This window comes from Apis cerana, linkage group LG8 (genome assembly GCF_029169275.1).
Source record: "Apis cerana isolate GH-2021 linkage group LG8, AcerK_1.0, whole genome shotgun sequence".
NCBI classification, from domain to species: Eukaryota; Metazoa; Arthropoda; class Insecta; order Hymenoptera; family Apidae; genus Apis; species Apis cerana.
This window is the reverse complement of record NC_083859.1, coordinates 11,883,843-11,903,150: the sequence shown is the minus strand read 5'-3', so window position 1 is coordinate 11,903,150 and position 19,308 is coordinate 11,883,843. Positions and strand designations below refer to the sequence as shown.

The 19,308-nt window shown below is 27.7% G+C and overlaps 2 protein-coding genes across 3 annotated transcripts; one reads left to right on the top strand and one right to left on the bottom strand.

The window, feature by feature from the left end:
• The first annotated feature begins 8,760 nt into the window (after positions 1–8,760).
• Positions 8,761–9,748, top strand: LOC108000030 (zinc finger HIT domain-containing protein 3). Its single transcript, XM_017060158.3, has 2 exons — positions 8,761–8,831; positions 9,412–9,748. The coding sequence occupies exons 1-2, from the start codon at positions 8,761–8,763 to the stop codon at positions 9,746–9,748; spliced, it is 408 nt and encodes a 135-aa protein (XP_016915647.1).
• A 424-nt stretch (positions 9,749–10,172) lies between these two features.
• On the bottom strand, positions 10,173–16,979 carry LOC108000031 (beta-glucuronidase). 2 transcript variants are annotated; one of them, XM_017060159.3, is made up of 11 exons: positions 16,237–16,979; positions 13,954–14,141; positions 13,644–13,742; positions 13,248–13,424; positions 12,584–12,816; positions 12,076–12,355; positions 11,515–11,789; positions 11,138–11,399; positions 10,767–10,955; positions 10,493–10,631; positions 10,173–10,413 (listed from the first exon to the last, which is right to left on the bottom strand). In XM_017060159.3, the coding sequence occupies exons 2-11, from the start codon at positions 14,122–14,124 to the stop codon at positions 10,229–10,231; spliced, it is 2,010 nt and encodes a 669-aa protein (XP_016915648.2). In that variant the 5' UTR covers positions 14,125–14,141; positions 16,237–16,979; the 3' UTR covers positions 10,173–10,228. The 2 variants fall into 2 exon arrangements, with proteins under 2 accessions (XP_016915648.2, XP_061935010.1); XM_062079026.1 differs by lacking the exon at positions 16,237–16,979 and adding an exon at positions 15,023–15,235.
• Between the last annotated feature and the right edge of the window lie 2,329 nt (positions 16,980–19,308).

The window sequence follows — 19,308 nt, the reverse complement described above, 5'->3', positions numbered from 1 at the left end:
TATTTTTTATGAAAGTTAATTTAGTGTTATGAGGATTAATGTATAATAATAATAACTTTTATTTTATTGAAAAAGAAAAGAAATAAGTAAGTCTTGTTATTTTAAATATTATATATTATTTGTTTTCATATTGTATAAATATATGATAAATGTAAGATATATTTAAAAAAAAGTTTAAATATTCAAATTATAGATATAAAAAAGATAATTATGAGTACATAGTCAGATAAGATACAAAGATATAAATAAATGTTTGTATTTATGTTTAAAATAAAGAAACAAATTTAGCGATAATAAATTTTTTTATTGTATATATATTTATTATCTATAAGAAAATAATAAATAAAAGATAATTTTAAAATTTAAATAATAAATAAAAAAAATTTCAATATTTTTTTATAATTGTAAGATATAAATACATAATAATTATTTATTTGATTTTGACAAGATAATCATTCACAATATTTTTATTAAAAATTTATATCAGCATTCCTAATTACACATTGTTATTACATTTTGTTCCAATGTAAATTATTTTGTTTTATCAAGAACCGAAATTTAGCAAATTAGGTTAATTAAAACGAGTAATAGAAACAAATCATTGGGGATTGAGAGGCATAAATTAACACTTTCATTATTAAAAAAAATAGAAAAAAATAGATCCTTAACAACTTTGAATTGTTTAATTTTCAAAGATTAAATTTTGCAAATACGTTTAAGTTTTGAAGAACTTTGTTTCAAAGAATATTGAATATAAATTATACGTTTGAAATTGAATTGTTCGCATTTTTTTCTACATCATAAAAATATATATTTCATAAATTATTCTAAATTAAAAATAAAATTTTATATGAATTTGAGTAACTACTATTGTTCTTTTTCTTTTTTTTTTTTTTAGCATTCGATTCATACTGATTTATACTCGAAGGATTAGAAAGATAGAGCCATCTTTTTGCCCGCTGGTTGCTCTTCAAAATTGTTTTTAATCTTTGCATCAAATCCGAGTAATATACGTACGTATATATAATAAAGTACATAGATATATGTTCTATTTATGACATGTAAATATAATTCTGTAATATCTATCAATTCTAAATATATTTATTTTTTTTACATGAATGTCATTAATAATAAGTACGTTCTGAAATAATTTCATAGAAAAATTTTTAAAGGGATTATATTACATTATATTGTTATATTGGGATGTATTCCTCGAGTCTTGCAAACGGACGAAAGTCCCACCGACCTTATGAAATTAAATCACGGTCGATGAAGACCTCATCCGGACACACTACTCGTGATAAGTCCATCTTGAAAATTTTCATCTTAATTTTCTTTTCTCCTAGATATCTGTGAATATTTAAAAAATTCTTTTTTGAGTTTTCAATAAAAGAATTTCTCAATTTTTATTTTATATTTTTTATCGTTAGTTTTTTGGTATTTAATAATTTTGCAATTATTTCCGAGAGAGAATAAAAATAACGAATAAATATTTGTTACGAGAAATAATTGAAGTTAATAATTGAATTTCATTTAAAAAATTAAAAATGAATTAAAATTTAAGATAAGTTAAATAATTTGATTATTTTCATCGAATTGTTTCTTAAGAAGAATAAGAAATTGCAATATAAATGCAATATAAAATCTAAAATGTTATAAATAAATAAAGATAAATTTACAGGATAAATAATATCCTGTAACGTTTATATAATTAGATTATATTTATAAAATAATTTTAACAATTTTAACATTTTTCAACATTCATGGAATATTATATTTTAATATATATAATAATACTAAAAATTTCTCAAATCATGAATATTCACTTTGATCATTTGTTCAATTATTCTTTAATTATTTCAATTGTTTCAACGTAATAGATTTCTAACAGATATTCTAATTGATTTTCTCTAGAACAAAATCTGCAAATTATTTATTTTTATTTTATTTTATTATAGACATATATTACATTCTTATAAACATATACGTTGGATTGTAAGCTCATAATCTTTTTTACAGTTGCGCATTATTTGATAAAATCGAATTATTTATTATAAATTTCTTAATGTTCAGATTAAGAAAATTGTGTCCAATTCGATTCTAAATAAATAATAAAATAAGCATCATTTCCCAAAATAGGTTGTTTTTTGTTTTACATTTTCATCATGAACAAATACCATCTTCTATGTATGTGTATTTATGTATGAGATTATTTAACAAATATCTACCGATTAATGAATATTATTTACTGCATTTAATGTAAAAAAAAAACATTTAGCCAGGAAATTTCGAAATCGCTTTATTTTTGTTTGGATTCTATTCTGTAACGTATGTTGAATTAAGATGTTATTATGAAAAATTACCTTCCTACGTTTCTGTACATATCGTTTCCTTCGTTTTTTCGCTTCTCTATCCTCTACGTGAAAAGAAACGTAGTTCACAATTCTCGGAATATTGTTCAGGTAGTCACGAGTGTAAATGTTACTTATGACGTCATTCAAAGAATTTCTAATTCGAGAAAGACATAATGTAATTTCGAAAGTATCGATTATTGATATGAAAGATTCGTAAATAGTTCGACGATATTTCACAACACTATTTAAAAATTGTTTCACGATTTTTATCGATTATGTTGTATATTTAAATCAATGTTTTAAATATTTATACAAACGAGGATAACTTTATTTAAGCGCGAATGTTCTTGAGTTTTAGCAAAATGCTCGAGCTTACGGTGTTGTTGTCGTCATCGCCATTCTCATTATCGTAACTTATGAATTCACGTGTTACGTAAATTCCAGCACGATTCGCGCATCTCTGGCCAATTAGCAAGCGTCATTTTTATCGTATCGCCACGGTTCACGAAAAAGTCATTGACAAAAATTAACCAACGAAATTCTTTTTCCTTACTTTCTAATTATCGATTGATTTCCTAATAAAAGGATATTAACAAATGTCGAAAAATTCACACATTTGCATTCAATCGATATTTATAAAATTAATTTATTATTATTAAGTTTATATTTATATAAAATTTCGATTCTTTTCCCTTATAAAGAGAATCTTACGAAAAACCTTGATTGATCTTCACCAGAACGAAATAACAATATATATTCATCCTTTATTTAATCTTTTAAACTAAACAAGAATACTAACAATCTTCGAACAAAGGTATTTCAACTAATAACGGTATTATTGTCGCACGAAACATTTAACGAGCGTTTCTTTTTGCGAAACGTCAGCACGATGCGAAAGCAAATCGATTCACGTGACGTTACGCAACACTACGATTATGATAATTTTGAATTAAAGATTCGTAAGATAAAACAAAAATTAAATATACTTATTTTAGTTCAATAAAAAATTCACTTCGTTGTTCGTCCTCTCTCTCTTTCTCTCTCTCTCTCTCACATACACACACACACACACTTTCACTCAAATATTTCATTTTTTTAACTCTATTCGTAGAGGATACGTTAAACATTAAGTACAATGTATCGTTGTAAATAGGATGCGAATTATTTTAATATTTCATTATGTAGAGTTTTATTTATATATTTAAAATAGAGTTGTTAGTTAATACTTTTAACAAGAAAATTAACGTCTAAAACTAAACTACTTATATAACCATTTTTAACCACTTACAATTAATTTTTCAATTAGTTCTCCAAGTATCGTATTTTCTTCTATTACTACGTATTATTCTTTCATTATAATTTCTTTATATGTATAAAAATCGTTAATGAAAGGTAAAATTTTTTAATCGCTTTGATCGAAAAAAGATTCAAAATTTTTGTTTAAAATTTCAAATCAAATTAAACTATTTTACCTATATTAAACACTTTCGTATAACGAGATGTATAACGAATTGAAGATTTAAAAACCTTTTCAATATTTCATTCGATAACTAATACCAAGTTAAAGTAGATAAAAAAACGTTACTTAGATAAAAAATGCAAATGAAACAACGATGTCGTTTTATACATTTCATACACTCGATCCATTTTACTCGCGTGAAATATACGATTTGAAAATCATCGCACAAGAAATGCGAAATTATCCAAGGATCAGAAATGATCATTTCAAAGCAATAAGATAAGTGGCGTGAATCAGAAAGAAATAAACTGTTTTCTCTAAACAGATATTATCAACCACGTGTCATTTTAAAAAGATCGAAGCGGATCGAAATGCGAAAATAAAATAAAATTGTATTGTTGACGATGTTACTAATAATAGAATAACGCGATAATAATATTATTGGCCGTATACGGGTGTTTTAAGAACTCTTCGATTGTCCAATCTTTTTGCTTTATCGAGCAGATCGGTCTCGGAACTTTTCCTAGGAGCGGTTGCTTCGAGTTTCCGCGTTCCAGGATCGCACTCAATTCTACGGCAACAGGATGAGAGAATGCTCCGCATACCGACCGTGGCTGCATTCCAAAGTTATTCAACTGCTAACGCAGTTGTTTGTCCCCATTTCGATTCAATCTTTTTTACATTTCTTTCAAATTTCAAACAAATTGTAGATTCGATACAATTACGATTTCCAAAATAAACTTGCTTTTCGTTCATTCGAATCTGTTCAACTGTGTAATCTGACAGAGTATATTCATTTGCCGGGAGAAAATAACAACAACGTATACAAAATTCGAATATCGAAGGTAAATTTTCTTCGCGTTGTTCTATATATTTTTTTAACATCGATTTAGATGACTTAAATAATTTAATCTTTGTCGATTTATTCTTTTATTTTTCCACTCGAATATCTTTTTCAATCTTTGCTTTATATAGAATTATTTTCCTAATGATACACGCTACTGTTATTAAATAAATCTCAATTGTTCTACATCGACGTGGAAATGTTTTGAAATAAACGTAGAAAAATTTACATTTTTTATTCCGAGTTGATAACTTTGAAAGTATTTATTTTTTTACGTCTACATCTTTTTCCGTATCCGGTCTGTTCTTTTTTTTTTTTTGTTACGAAACATCAAAAATTCAAAGATTCATCGTGAAACGGATATAATCGACTTTCATAGCCCGGATACGGAAAGGATCGGAGTAGAAAAGCTGAAGTAGAACGTGTCGACAAAAGCAGCTGACACAAATTTCGATTACGTTGCAATCCTACGTGAGAATCCCTATATATTAAAAAAAGAAAAAACGATCGAAATCTCACGATGAATCAAGGAGCGATCCGATGGATAGAAACAGCATCGTTTATACGAGGAAACAAACGTGCACGAGACGGTTTTAAATAACGTCAGCGTAAAAATTAGAATTACCTACCGAGTGACGTATACTTTATTGAAACAAGTGTTCTGCTAAATCTGGCGCGTCACGATAATAAGTCGAGTAAATTGGTGCGGACGTTTGTACATATACTTCAAACACACGTGTCATAGGTAATATGTAATATTCCGAGTGAAACGAGTCTTTATCTTTGTAATATATTCGTAAAAATTCGTGACAAAGAACTTGTCTTGCGAAAAAATTGAATATAATCGGGAAGTGTGCAAAATTTGTTAAATATACTTATCTGAATAACATATATCACAGAAGATTTAGCCACGTGAATGCATAAGATCCGATTAATGATGCAACTGAAATTTTGTACTCCTTTTTGATTTGTCTAATTATTAAAACTAACAATTAGATATACAACCGTGTAATAAATATACAGTTGAGTCGACTTGATCACGTGAAACGAAGATACGAACACAAAGGTAAGTAAATGAACATAACCGCGTAAAATTGTTTTCGAACATGGTGCACTTGAAACCGGCAAGTGGGCCACTGTCATTCCCTTTGAACGATTTACAAAGAGGAAGTCGCGAATGGATATGGTGTCTCCATCTCTGACACGAATAGCACGTTGACTGCGAAGTTGACGTTACGAAGTACTGGAAAGAACTGGCCAACCAGAAGCCAACGAAACAAGATTCCTGCTATTTCTTCCTCCTCTTGAGGCTGCCGTTGCCTTGTCTTACCTTGCTTTGCCCTGCCTTGTCTTGCCTCGCCTCACTTTGTCTGCTTTGCTTCGCCTCGTCTTGTCTTATCTTGCATTGTCTTGCCTTGTTGTGCCCGCTAACGTCATCATACGCGATCATCGTCGTGGTTCGTCATCTAACTTTGTGCAATATCTGACGTCATTCGACCTGTCGAGTCGACAGGTCAAACAGCGTCACCAATGAGAACATTATCCATATTATAGCAATATTATCGAAAAATTTAGATATCGAACAAGCAAAAATTATCGTTTGTTGTGTTATCGTTTAAGTATAATTTATTATAACATTATTAAATATTTATGTTAGTTATATAATTATAATTATAAAGTTAGATACATAAAATTGATAAGTCGTCACGGTGTCACGATATTTATTTATTAAAAAAAAATTTACAATATATTTTCTATCGTGTTTCTTCTTTTCTATAACATATATTCTTATTTTAATAGGAAATCAAAATTTTCTGAAACAATTTTAAAATGTAAATGATAAATTAAAAATCATTTTTTACAATAACAACAAATTTGATGATGATAATTTAATAACATAGATCATTTTGTAACGAGATTATATATTACGTAAATATTAAAAAAAAATATTATTGTTATTCCAATTTAAAATATTACTTGTTACTATTTGAATGTTTTGCATCTCAATATTTATGAGTGAAAAATTATTTAATTTCGACTTATGATATGTTGAAATAAAGCAGAAATAAATCAGATATAAAAAATGATTAGATTAATATCATACAAATTGTTGATAAGATATTATATAATTATGAATAGATAGATCTGTACAGCGGAATTAATTAAAACAATATATTGTATCAAGTTTTCAATTGCATATGAATTTTTTAATTTATATACGAATTCAACGTATATATATTCTTTATTTAAATTATTAAATTTAAAGTAGTAAAAAAATCGTTATAAAAAGCGTTTAAGTATTCTAAAAAACATGATAGAATGTTTCAAAAAACGAATAATTATAGTAGAATAATTATTGATGTTAAATATAATAAGAAAGAAAATATCTTAATTATACTAGAAAAAGGATTCGCAAATTTACAATAATATAAATAATAAAAGAATGATGACATAGGGAAATACTTGCAAACATGTGCAGATCGAAAAATAGAATTGTGTGAGATTCGTTATCGATCCGATTCTGTCCGGTTATCCGACTATTCGATTGTCGGAGCATTCGTATCTCGTATCAAGATGTGTCACGGTTGGTCATGGTATTCCGGTCGACGTTGGTAGCACTGCTAGGTCGGTTAACCTGGCCCAGAAACTAAGCCGGAACTGTTCGAGGAATCAATGACCTTGGCACGAGTAATGCCAGGACATGCGATCGTTTGCGAGGAAGAAAGTCCATTCGCATTTGTTGTGCTATGGAGCGGAGTCAAAAATTTCACACTCGTAACTAGGACTTTTCATTCGAAACATGAAACGATATGAAAGTGGAGAGATTGAGATGAAATACAGTGATAAAATTTAAAGTATGTATTCAAAGTTGATATAATGTTTGAATATTTGATTAAATTTGTTATGCGTTATATGATTAATTCTCTCGAAACAATTTAAGCAAGGAAAAAGAAAAAAATTAAGAAATTTTTTTAAAAATTCTTCAAACCTCTTAAATAAAATTATACGTATGTAAAAATAAAAGAACAAATTAATAAAAAAACTTTTAAATAAACGATTCTTATTGTTCTTATTATTCCAATGAAATAAAAATATTGTAAAATGAAGAAATGAAATTTATTCTATCGGATTATTAATATTAATCTTATATTTCATATTTGTTTGATACGACATGTAATTTATATAATAGAATATTTTATATTATAACACAATTACGTGTTTAAAATCAAGCTATTTAGATGCTAAAGAAATTGTTCACTTGTAACGATGCTGTAAATATTAATATCGCGTTCAAATTCTATCTCAATTTTTCTTCGTGAAAATAGTTACGAATCGTGATAAGAATTTTAATTTTATTTGACATCAAATACTAGGTAATAAAAAGATGGTAAATATACAAAACTACAAAAACGAATTTAATTCTTTAAAAATTAAGAAATTATTTATTCTATATTCTAATATTCTATTTGTTATAAATTTTATAATGTTTTAGAATAAATACACGTTTTTAAATACGTTGAATTATATGTTATATGATTTGTATTTTATTTTATAAATTTGTGATAGATATATTTTAAACTATTTCCTTCTTTTAACCACGATTAAATTTCTTTTAAATAAATAATAATAAATAAGTGCTTTTTTTTATAAATTTTAATTTTATTCAATATTATATCTTATTTTAAATAAAACATATATTTGATTAATATCAAATTAATATCAGATTTAAATTGAAATAATTTTTTAGCAATTTATAAGAAAAATTATCGTTAAATAAGATACATGATAATAATAAATATTTCATACTAATCTTTATAATAAAATTCGCATAGAAATAATATTTCGCTGATGAAAATTGAAAAAGATTGATATTTATAATGCATATATCTAAATTGTTACTTACTATTTTATATTGTATATTTTTTATTCAAAAACACACGCTTTTCCTTAAGAATCAAGTCATGTGATCAAATATAACCAAAGTTGTGTAGTTATGTGATCAAATATAAACAGTATAGAGTAAGAATAAAAATTATATATAAAATCAGCAATAAAAAATTAATTTTACTTATTGAAATAATTGTTCATAACGTTGGATTATTATGGCAAAAGTTTGTTGCATATGTGAAAAAACGGAATGTTTATATAAGTGCCCTGTGTGTAAAGAACCGTAGTAAGTATATTTAGAGGTTATCTTTATAATTGTCACATTTGAGTTATAAATTTTGACATATAATAAATTTTAACAGTATGAATAAATATGTTGAAATGTCCTAATTGAAATAATTTTTATCAATAATATGTCGTATAATTAAATATTATATAATTTAAAAACATAACATAATACAATTTATTCATACGATACATAAACAACAATCTGTTATGAATACTATTTTATTTTTTAATTATTTATTTTATTTATCCATTTTAAATTAGTGTTTTTTCAAATCACTTTATTAATGAGATATATTTTTGTTATAATTATATTATAATATAATAATTATATTAAAATACCAAGTATTAAATGTTATATATATACATGTTTGTGTAATTAATTCATGTAAATTGCAATAATTCAATATTAAAGCTATTAAAATATAAAAATAAAATTATATAATATTATAACAATAAAGAAATTCTTTTAATTAAGCATTAAAATTATCAAGATGCTAATATAAATATAAATATAGAAAAATAATGAAAAATAATTTTCTAATGTTAATTATTTTATTAATTATTATTATGTGTATTAGTTGTTCCGTAGGTTGCTGTAAGAAGCATAAAGAAAATAATTGTCAACCATTCCAGATTCAGGAAAATAAAGAAGATGTAAAAGATAGCGAGAATGAATATGAATTTCCAACGGAGGATACAGTTTCGGTTGAAAAATTGAAACAATTGCGTCATAGTAAAGAATTAATAGAATGCTTAAAAAATCCACATGTTCGAAATATAATGCGTGGTATTTTAATTGATAAGAATCCAACAAAAGCCATTGCTTTAGCTATGACTGAACCAATATTTGTAGAAATGGCAGATGCATGTTTGAAAGTTGTTGAACCTCAAATTAGTGACGATGAATCACGTTGATGTATATAGATCTATACGTTATATTAGATTAAAAGTTATTATATATACATATATATATATATATAAATCGTACGATAAATATATGTATATAAATATGTATACACATATATGATGAAATATATTTTTTTTTCATTTTATTTATTTAATTATAATATAATTTTTTTAATTTAATTGATCAAGTTTTAAAATTGTTATAAAAACAAACGAAATAAAGGTGAAATTTTTTTTATAAAAATTTTTTATAAAAAATTTAACGTAATTTTTACAGATATAAAAATACATCGATAATAATTTATATACATCTGATGTCGATTGATTAAAAATGGCAATATTTTCATAAAAATAAAGATTGCATAATAAAAGAGAAAAAAAAACAAGCATACAATTTTTTTACAATATTTATCTATAAACAAATAACAATAAATTTTTCTTGAAAAAATGATTGAAACAAAAGTAGCAAAATATTAATAAAATATTTTATTATAGCTTTTTTGAATGAAAAGAATAATGAAGAGAAATATAATCTTCAAAATCCGTTGGTAATTCTATACCATCCAATTCTTTTTGAAGAGAATAATATCTTTTTCGAAGATGATAAGCCGCCATTTTTGGTTGTCTATCTCTTGTGAATATACCTTTTTTATTACCACCTACTCTGATATATGCTATAAATATAAATTATTAATATAATTATTACACTCGATCATTTTTATTTTGTCGATATTTATAATTTTTGTTGCTTACTCTGAGCTGTTCGAAAATCAGCAAAATTCCAAATAAATTCACCAATAAAAAATCCCTCGTTTCTCAATTGGTCGAATGCTTGAAAATGTTTAGATAATACATTTATCTGATACTCTTCGCTCCATATATATTCGGGCAACTAAAAATATTTTTCGATAAATTAAAATTCCAGTTTACACGTGTCATTTTCGACGTATAATTCAACTCGTATAAAATTCAATTCTTTCTTCATTTTATTATATTTATTTATCCATATAATTACACGATAGCTTACTTCGTGCAATCCAGGCATAGTATCAGCTCCATACTCGGTCATAAGAACAGGCTTGTTATATTTTCTATGCCATGCTTCAGCTTCGGCTATAACTCGATTCGTTATTGAATCGAGGCGGCCCGGATTATGATACCAAGCGTTATAACGATTGAAACTAATTATATCAAGATATTCACCAGCTTTATCTTCCTACAAAGTAATACAATTTTTATCAGAAAATTTTTTTCGATCGATGCTCGTAATTGGAAAATAATCACTTTTCGATACGATCGTTGATTTCAACTTGATTAACAATTGAATATTGTTATCTCGGAATGTGTGAAGGAACATAACGATAATTTGTATATAAACGATTCGTTTATGCGAGTAACCTGAACTGTTCGAGCCATGGCAATGGTTATTGGCCTGGTAGGGTCGAGCGCTTTCGTATGATGAGCAACTTGTTTAAAGTATTCGCCGGCTTCTGGAAGTTGCGTCCTTGGTTCATTAGCGATTGACCACATGATTACCGAAGGCCGATTCTTATCTCTCCTTATAAGCTCCGATAATGAATCTTTATGACGGGAAAGAAGCATCGGTGAAAAATTCTCGGTATCCACCGAAGGACATTCGTCGATAATGAGAAAACCTAACCTTTAAAAAAGAGGTAAAACAAGAGATACGTTACAGTTGGAAGATCGAATTAACAAGTGTAATTTATTTCGATCTTTAACATCTTACATCAAGATATGTGAAATGTAATATTTACCGATCCGCCAAATCGAGTACTTCGTCACTGTAAGGATAGTGACTTGTCCTATAAGCATTAGCACCGATCCATTGAAGCAACTCGTGGTCTCTGGCAACGGTCACTAAATCCAGACCCCGTCCTCTTAGTATCGAGTCCTCGTGTTTACCGAATCCTCGCATGTACACAGGTTTATCGTTAAGCAGCAAACTCGTATTTGTCCACGTCAATGTCCTGATACCAATTGGAAGTCTGTACACGTCCACCTTGCTTCCATTTACCACCGATAACGTAACCTTAAAATTACAACGCGTTATGTAGTTCATTACGATTCTCACGATGATCGATCGAGATTCACACGTTTCATAAACATCGCGTAGAAAAGAAAGAAATCTGGGATATTATACGACGGATGACAATTAATCTTAAAATTAAAATGAGAATAGATATTTCGATTATTCTTTTGGAAAAAAAATATATGTATATTTTCCCGAAGCAATTTTTTTTCTCTCTCTCTCTCGAATTGATTCTTGATCGTGAAAAAGTGGGAGGAAATGGAAAAGGAAACAGAAAGATACGTACCTTTAACGTGTAAAGATATCCAGGATTAGAATTCATACCCCTAGGCCACCAAAGATTGGGGAATGGTACTTTCAGAGTGCCGGAAAATCCGTAAGCAGGTTCTTGCACGGCTAAATTATCCTTGGCGTCGAGTAAGCTTACTCTACAAATAGGGATTTCGTGCTCGTACAAACCTGCTGGCTCAATTATATACTTTACGACACCGATATCGCCGATCAGTCCCGTTCTTACGCTTATATCTTCGATATAGACGCGCGGTTTCGTATATAACAAAACGGGCCTGAAATTTAAAAAAGAGTTGCATTAACATTTTTATCTTATCTAATATCTCGCCGCGTGAAAGCTGGTGAAGTCACTCGCGTATCCTCTTCATTGTAGGTAAATTATTCCGTTATTTCAAGCGACTTCTTTTGTCCTTTTGTTTTGTTTTTTTTTTAAATAACATCGTTAAATAATTTACACGAGTAATTTGAATATTATAAAAAGGAAAAAATATGAATATTCTCACCTGTGTATGCCAGCATAGTTGAAAAAGTCAAAAGTGTAAGTTTGCACGTTTATCGTTCCATTATCGACAGCAGTTTCGACAATTTTTCCTTGCGGGACACTGGTTTGAAGCAAAGTATTATCAACTGCAACTGTTATGCGATTTTTACCGCCGTAAATCAAATACGAAGATATCTCGGCTTCGAATGGAAGATGACCGATTTCATGGTTAGTTACAAAGTCATTGTTTATCCACTATAACGTGAAAGGGAGTACTTATGTGTAAAGAGAAACATTTAAACGATCTTAATTTTCTTCTTTAATATTCGCTCGACATCGTATTAAAACGAAATGCTTCTATCGCTCGTTAATCGATCTGACTCGAAGATTTTTATTTACTTTTGCACATTTGAAGAATCATTCGATGACAAGTAATGAAAGTGTTAATTGCCAATCTCGACGATGAAATTTGCGAGGAAATTATTTCGGAAATAACGTATTATCCATATATCACTTTACATCTGTGCGAAAAACCCTGCTTAAAATTTGGTAATGTAATTTTTTTTTTTTTGCAAATTTAAATAATATTTTTAATAATAATATATTTGAACATGCATATTGATAATCGCTAAAAAAAAATCACGACAAATGATTGGGAAGATATTTATTAAATATAAAATAATTACCACTTGCGCGAGGTAATGCACGGAGCCAAATCTGACGAAGACTCTTTGCTCTCGCCAAGAGGAGGGCACGAAGAAGGTTCGTTGATACCAAACGGCGCCCAAGTGATCCCTCAATTCGCTGGATGTTGTGATGTCGTTATACGACGAGGGAACAGGCATTTGCATCACTTTTCCTACCTACGAGACAACGAGTGGTCCACTTCGCGTCGGTGAATCATTGTTGACGAAAATTAATATTCACGAAGCCTTAATTTCAATATCTTTGTGCAACGAGAACAACTTTGATAAGTGGGACGCGTTATCACTTGTGTCACACTTTAAATTCAATTTTTTAATATCTTTATTCATTTTCACTAGCGATAATAATCGGAATTAATACGATCGATTTTACAATACCTTTGATAATTCGTCTGCAAACCATGCTTCTTTATAACCCTTAAGCGTGTCTCCCGATGGAGAAGTCACAAAATCCCACATACCGTCCAATGATTTCACCTTAACGAAAAAAAGTTGATTCATTAATTTAATGATTAAATAAACGATTTTGAAAATTGTTAAATTTTCTATTATTATTATCATTATGAAAATTGCAATTATTATTTTTATTTGAATAATTGTGATTTTTAATAAATTGTGATATTTAATAAATAAATATTTTATAAAAAGACTCGTGGTGATAAAGCAACGGAAAGATTCGAAGGATTACTTCTCGCGATTCACTTTCTCGTGGATAAAGCATTCCGGGAAGAGGCGACGGTGCTTCTTCTTCCTGGGGTAAAGGCGAATATTCTATATTCGGTGTTTCAGGATAGTCGAATTCCGAACCCAATTCTCCGCCCATCACCGCGCTGATTGAAAGGAAAACTAGACACCACATTTTTCCTGCTGATTATTCTGAAACGAAAGAGAGGATGAAATATTAAAAATTCATTGATAAGTATTTTTGTTTATTTCGAATAAGATAAAGATTAGCATCGTTGAGAATATTTTCGTGATCGCAACGAAATTTTATTGATATTTCGTCATTAAATATCAAAAAGGTTTAGATGAAAATGATAAAAATGATAGATGATAAATTTTTGTTGCGCAGATACGATGTTTCAAATCATTTTAATTTTTCCTCTTATTATTTGTTTATATATGTATGTATTAAGAATGCACGATGGTCAAAGGGGATCTCACCAACGAGATAAACACACTGTATATTGATAATGGATTATTGAAATGCGTTATTAATCAATATTTAATAATTATATGCTTGTAATAATAAAAATTCCTACAATATGACTTCACGGTCACCACGGTATAAGGCATAGGATAAAAGAAGATAAAACTTATGCGGCAATTATATTAACGATTGTTAAATATTCAGCGTTGAAAAATTATTTTTATTTAAGTGATAACAAAACGATGCGACTTAATCTTCATCGGCGTAAAAGATAGATAGGAAAAGTATAGTAACGGAACAAATGAGCGTACGAGGAAGAGAAGCATTTTCAACTTGTTATTTATAATCCATGAAAAGATGTAAAATTGGTTACGTATTATAATGAGATATTATAATGAGATGTAACGAGAAAAAATATGAAGGTAAACTTGCGAGAGATAAACCGCTGTCTTAATCGAATAAAAAGATTTCATATTCTTTCAGCTTTGATCGATCTATTCATTATTTATCGAAAATAAGATTATTTCCAGTTTCGTGTTGGAATTGTTGAATCTAATACACGGTGAATCGTTAACCTAATATAAAAATAGGTGTAACTGGTGTGTACCGTAGGGTCTCGTTCATAGCAATATCGGCTTCCTGGCACGGTGCCCTCCTACGAGAGCAGACTTCCCTTCCCAAAGCATCAAATCGTTTCCTCGTGTCGCACATGTACAGCATCGGTGCTGTCCCTAATTCTTCGAATAGACATTACGAGAATTTAACGATTACTGTTATCTGTTACGATGGGAATGATATTTTCGCACACACCACCATGTCGATAGTGCCACGGAATATTCTCATGGTTTGCAAATATCTATGAATTTTCTATCGTCGAATCGCTAGTTTCCATATTTCGATAGGATCTTATCTTCATATATCCTAGATATATCTCTAAACGAATAAAATATTATTTCAAATAACATGTTATTTTGAAGAATTCCACGACTCATGAGAAAATGATTTTATCGAAGCTTTTTATATTTCTAGCTTTCATTTCCACGATGTTTTCTTCTTTCATTGAAATTAAACACGATACGCTCGACGAGTACGCAATGAGATTTTATTTTTTAATAATTCTTAAAAAAAGGTCATTTTGCGCTGTGATGCTTTATGATTGTCCCTATCAATTGATAAAATGATGTATAAAATTTGCTAATATTTGAAATGTTATCGTTTATCAAATATTTCTAATTTTTTAACGTCAAAGATATTTATAATGAAGAAAGAGATTGATGTAATGTTAATTAAATTTAAGACAAATAACAAATAATAAAAACAATTATATATTTACAAAAGGAAAGATTAATTTTCGATTGTATAAAATAAAAGAAAAATAAAATTTTTGGCGAGAATGTTTTTTTTGCGATCGATTATTTTACTTCGTAGTTTTTCATTAATTGGAAAAATAATTAGAAGAATAATTTTTCAAATTTGATCGTATTTTTCCGGAAAAATGTCGCAAAGAAATAATTACTTCTCTGTTGAACTTTGCACAAAAATTTATAACTTATCGACTTATTGGATCCAGAACAAAAGAAGCACGTGCTTGTGAAAGAACAGTGACATCGTTACATGCCAAACAGTTGTTCTTTTATTCGAAGCTAACAGGTACGTATAGATACTTAACCTTATTATTAAATCGTTTTCTCTCACGGTTAATTTTAACATTTGACGTTAATGTATTACAAATATCGAAGATTTCGATTTCTCTTCGATCGAGGGAAAAAGTTTAAATTTTCACACATTTCGAGTTGCAAAATTCAAGGATGCATCACTCACCTTTGCTGTCGTTAGATTAAAAATTTGGTCGAGCCGAATTTTCGCATCACAGGCACGTAAAAACTGGTGAAATCGATTGTTAATTGTCCAACGATCGCAAAAAGGAGAAATTACGTTGTGTTTTAGGACACGGTTAATTCAGCATTGCGACGCCGCCGTGTCGTTTTAATTCGACACGTTCTCTACCGTCGAGTCGAGATCTTACACGCCACTAGACCAGAGATTCGGTTATGTTGTGTTGTTATACCTATCCCATCGGACTACACTGTGCTTCGCTAACCGACTGGTCTGCTTTTATATATCGGGTGTCCCTGATCAATCGGCGGGGACATTGTATTATAGTAGGATATTCCTGTAAACGCGTAACTTCTCTATGCAAAATTTAATCGTAAACATTTCCAACATTGAATTTTTTCCCTCTTTTTCTACTTTCTATTTTTTTATATTTTAAAAATTTTATTTCAATAAAAATTTTTTTCAATAGTAATTCGAAATCATTCGACGATGTATGTTTTAAAGTGTTGCGAATAAGTAGAAAATTGCAATTATTTACATAGAGTATATATATTCCACTTTACATCTAATCGTTCATTAGTGGTGAAGTAATAGCACGGTTGTTTCGACAAAACCTGGCAGATATCTTAATTTAAGTGTATCTTAAGATTCTGACTAAATCTTAAATTAATATTTTGTGTTACAACAGAAAATAATTCGTTGACAATTGTTTTAAAGTGAATTTCTTATTCAATAGTTGTCTTATCTTTGCTCCTTTTAAAATTGCGATAACACTGTTTCAATTTTTTATCATTACGTACTTGACGCCAGATAATAAAGTTTTCTTTAAAAAGTAAACTAATGTGCTATTTAAACTTTTTCTATTTATTACATATATATTCTATTTTTCTGTGAAACAAAAATCGTTTGAGAAGATGGAATATGAAAATATTAATTATGTATATTTATTAAGTGGAGAAAAAGAAATTAGTTATATTTTCAAAAATGCATAATTGCAAGTATTATACATTAAGTATTTAATATCAATATCATTTTGTTTCATCTGTACGTTTGAATACGTTCTTCAAAGCGTGTAAGTGCGTAACTGGTAATTTTGATCTGTCGTGTTACGCCTCCAGCGGTATATTGATGGTAGGGTATAATTTTGTGTAAAATAAAAGACAGTCAGTTTATTGTTAATGTTCTTTACTGCGGAGAAATCTTGAATATTACTTGTTTGCATAATTATTCGTCGCTGTAATCTTAAGTGGTTCTGACAATTAAATTTATTTGATTATTCTCGTTCTATTTTAATATTTTGATCCATTATCTATTAAAAATTATAAATTTCTGTCAATCGTTAGAGACACGAAATTAAGTATAAAAATCTACAAATTTCTAAATTATTTTATTAAAAATAAATCAAATTAACAAGTTAAATAAAAAATTTTTAATTGTTACATTAAAAGGATTATGAGTAATTCATGAATTTGTAAATTAAAAATTATGTTTATATTTTTTATTACAATGTAATGAAAATAATGTGAATTTGAAAGATTTTTTTTTTAATTTAAATTTAAATTTAAATATAATGTTATTAATTAATGCTAAATTTATTTATACATATTACTAAACATTATTATAAACATTGCAAATGTTAATTATATATCTATATAAAAAATTCGTATATGACAATTGAAGATTTTTAACATTAAGATTTTTAAGATTTTTAATCAAAAAAACAACAAAATTAATTATTAGAACTGCCTCTTTCGTGCATAAATTTTGCAGAGCAAGTAGAGCAAATAATGAGAAAAAAACAAAAATAAACAAAAAATTGTAAAATCAACACCATCTTTAGAGTGTTAAACAAAGAAAGACACAAATTAAACAAAGAAAGAATAAAAAATAATAGAAATAGGATAAAGATAGAGTAAGAATTGAGAAGAATAGTGTCATCTTTCGACTATCAAAGAAATGCTTGCCTCTTAAAGGCGAGAAAGAGTAAAAATTGACGCCATCTCTTAAATAGTTTTAAAGATGATTCTTGGAAGAAATATCTTTTAGACTCAAGAGATGGCGCTAGCAGCTAATTCTTATTCTATTTTTATCCTTTCTTTATGTGTTTAATTTGCGATATTCTAGAAATGGCGCTGATTGCAATATTTTTATTCTATCTCTATCTTTTTTTTATTATTAGTTTTCTTTATTTCACTATAATCATAATATTATAAATAATCATAACTATACAACAATTGAATATACTTTAATTATTTCTCTTTTAAAATTTTCCTTCAAAACAAATGTATCTTAGATTTTAATGTAAGAAATATAAATATTACATTCTTTAGAAATAGAAATTTTAAAAATAATGAATTTAAACAAATAAAAATTTGATTTCGCAACAAAGTTAAAGAAAAAATTTTAAAGCATTCTATGTTATATTTATTTGAAATCCACAGATGTTATCAAAGATGCTTAATCTTATCTGTCGAGTTACCTGCATAAGGAAGGGAAAATTTACGAGTCAGTTTCGCTTGGACCGTTGTGCCGTTTAGATAGATCGTAACATAGATGAGTTATATATTTTGTTTGCGATTAAAATTACGCGTATTAAAACACATTTATATTACATGTGTATATTTATATAATATAGTATATTAACTATTTATTCACAAATATGTATTTCGAGCGTTTTATTCGCGAATATTGATATTTTTATTCCTCTGTGGTCGGTACATTTCATTATTATAAAGGCATAGGAAGTTGTTCTTTCGACTGTAATACCTACAAACGTTAAATCATATTTTGGAATCGGAAAAATGTATAATGTTAGTATTTCAATGTATAATGTTTGAATTTGATTTATATATGAATCAAATATTCAATTTTCATTTTATGTTATGTACAAGAAAATATTTCCAATATGAATGAATATATTTTGTATTGAAGCAAAAATAAAAATCTAAAAAATTTATCTAGATAAATTTAAAAAATTTTTAAATACTTGTATTTTATTGATCAATTTTAGAAAATAAAAAGTAAATGTTAAATTTTCATGGATAATTTATCTTTCAT

What these genes read in the sequence shown, in the direction of transcription:
- LOC108000030 (XM_017060158.3), top strand. Translation starts at nt 8,761, where the DNA reads ATGGCAAAAGTTTGTTGCATATGTGAAAAAACGGAATGTTTATATAAG. An exon ending in CCTGTGTGTAAAGAACCGTA is followed by an intron (nt 8,832 to 9,411) that starts GTAAGTATATTT and finishes TATGTGTATTAG; the next exon opens with TTGTTCCGTAGGTTGCTGTA.
- LOC108000031 (XM_017060159.3), bottom strand. Translation starts at nt 14,124, where the DNA reads ATGTGGTGTCTAGTTTTCCTTTCAATCAGCGCGGTGATGGGCGGAGAA. An exon ending in CCATGGCTCGAACAGTTCAG is followed by an intron (nt 10,956 to 11,137) that starts GTTACTCGCATA and finishes ATTACTTTGTAG; the next exon opens with GAAGATAAAGCTGGTGAATA. An exon ending in CTATGCCTGGATTGCACGAA is followed by an intron (nt 10,632 to 10,766) that starts GTAAGCTATCGT and finishes AAATATTTTTAG; the next exon opens with TTGCCCGAATATATATGGAG.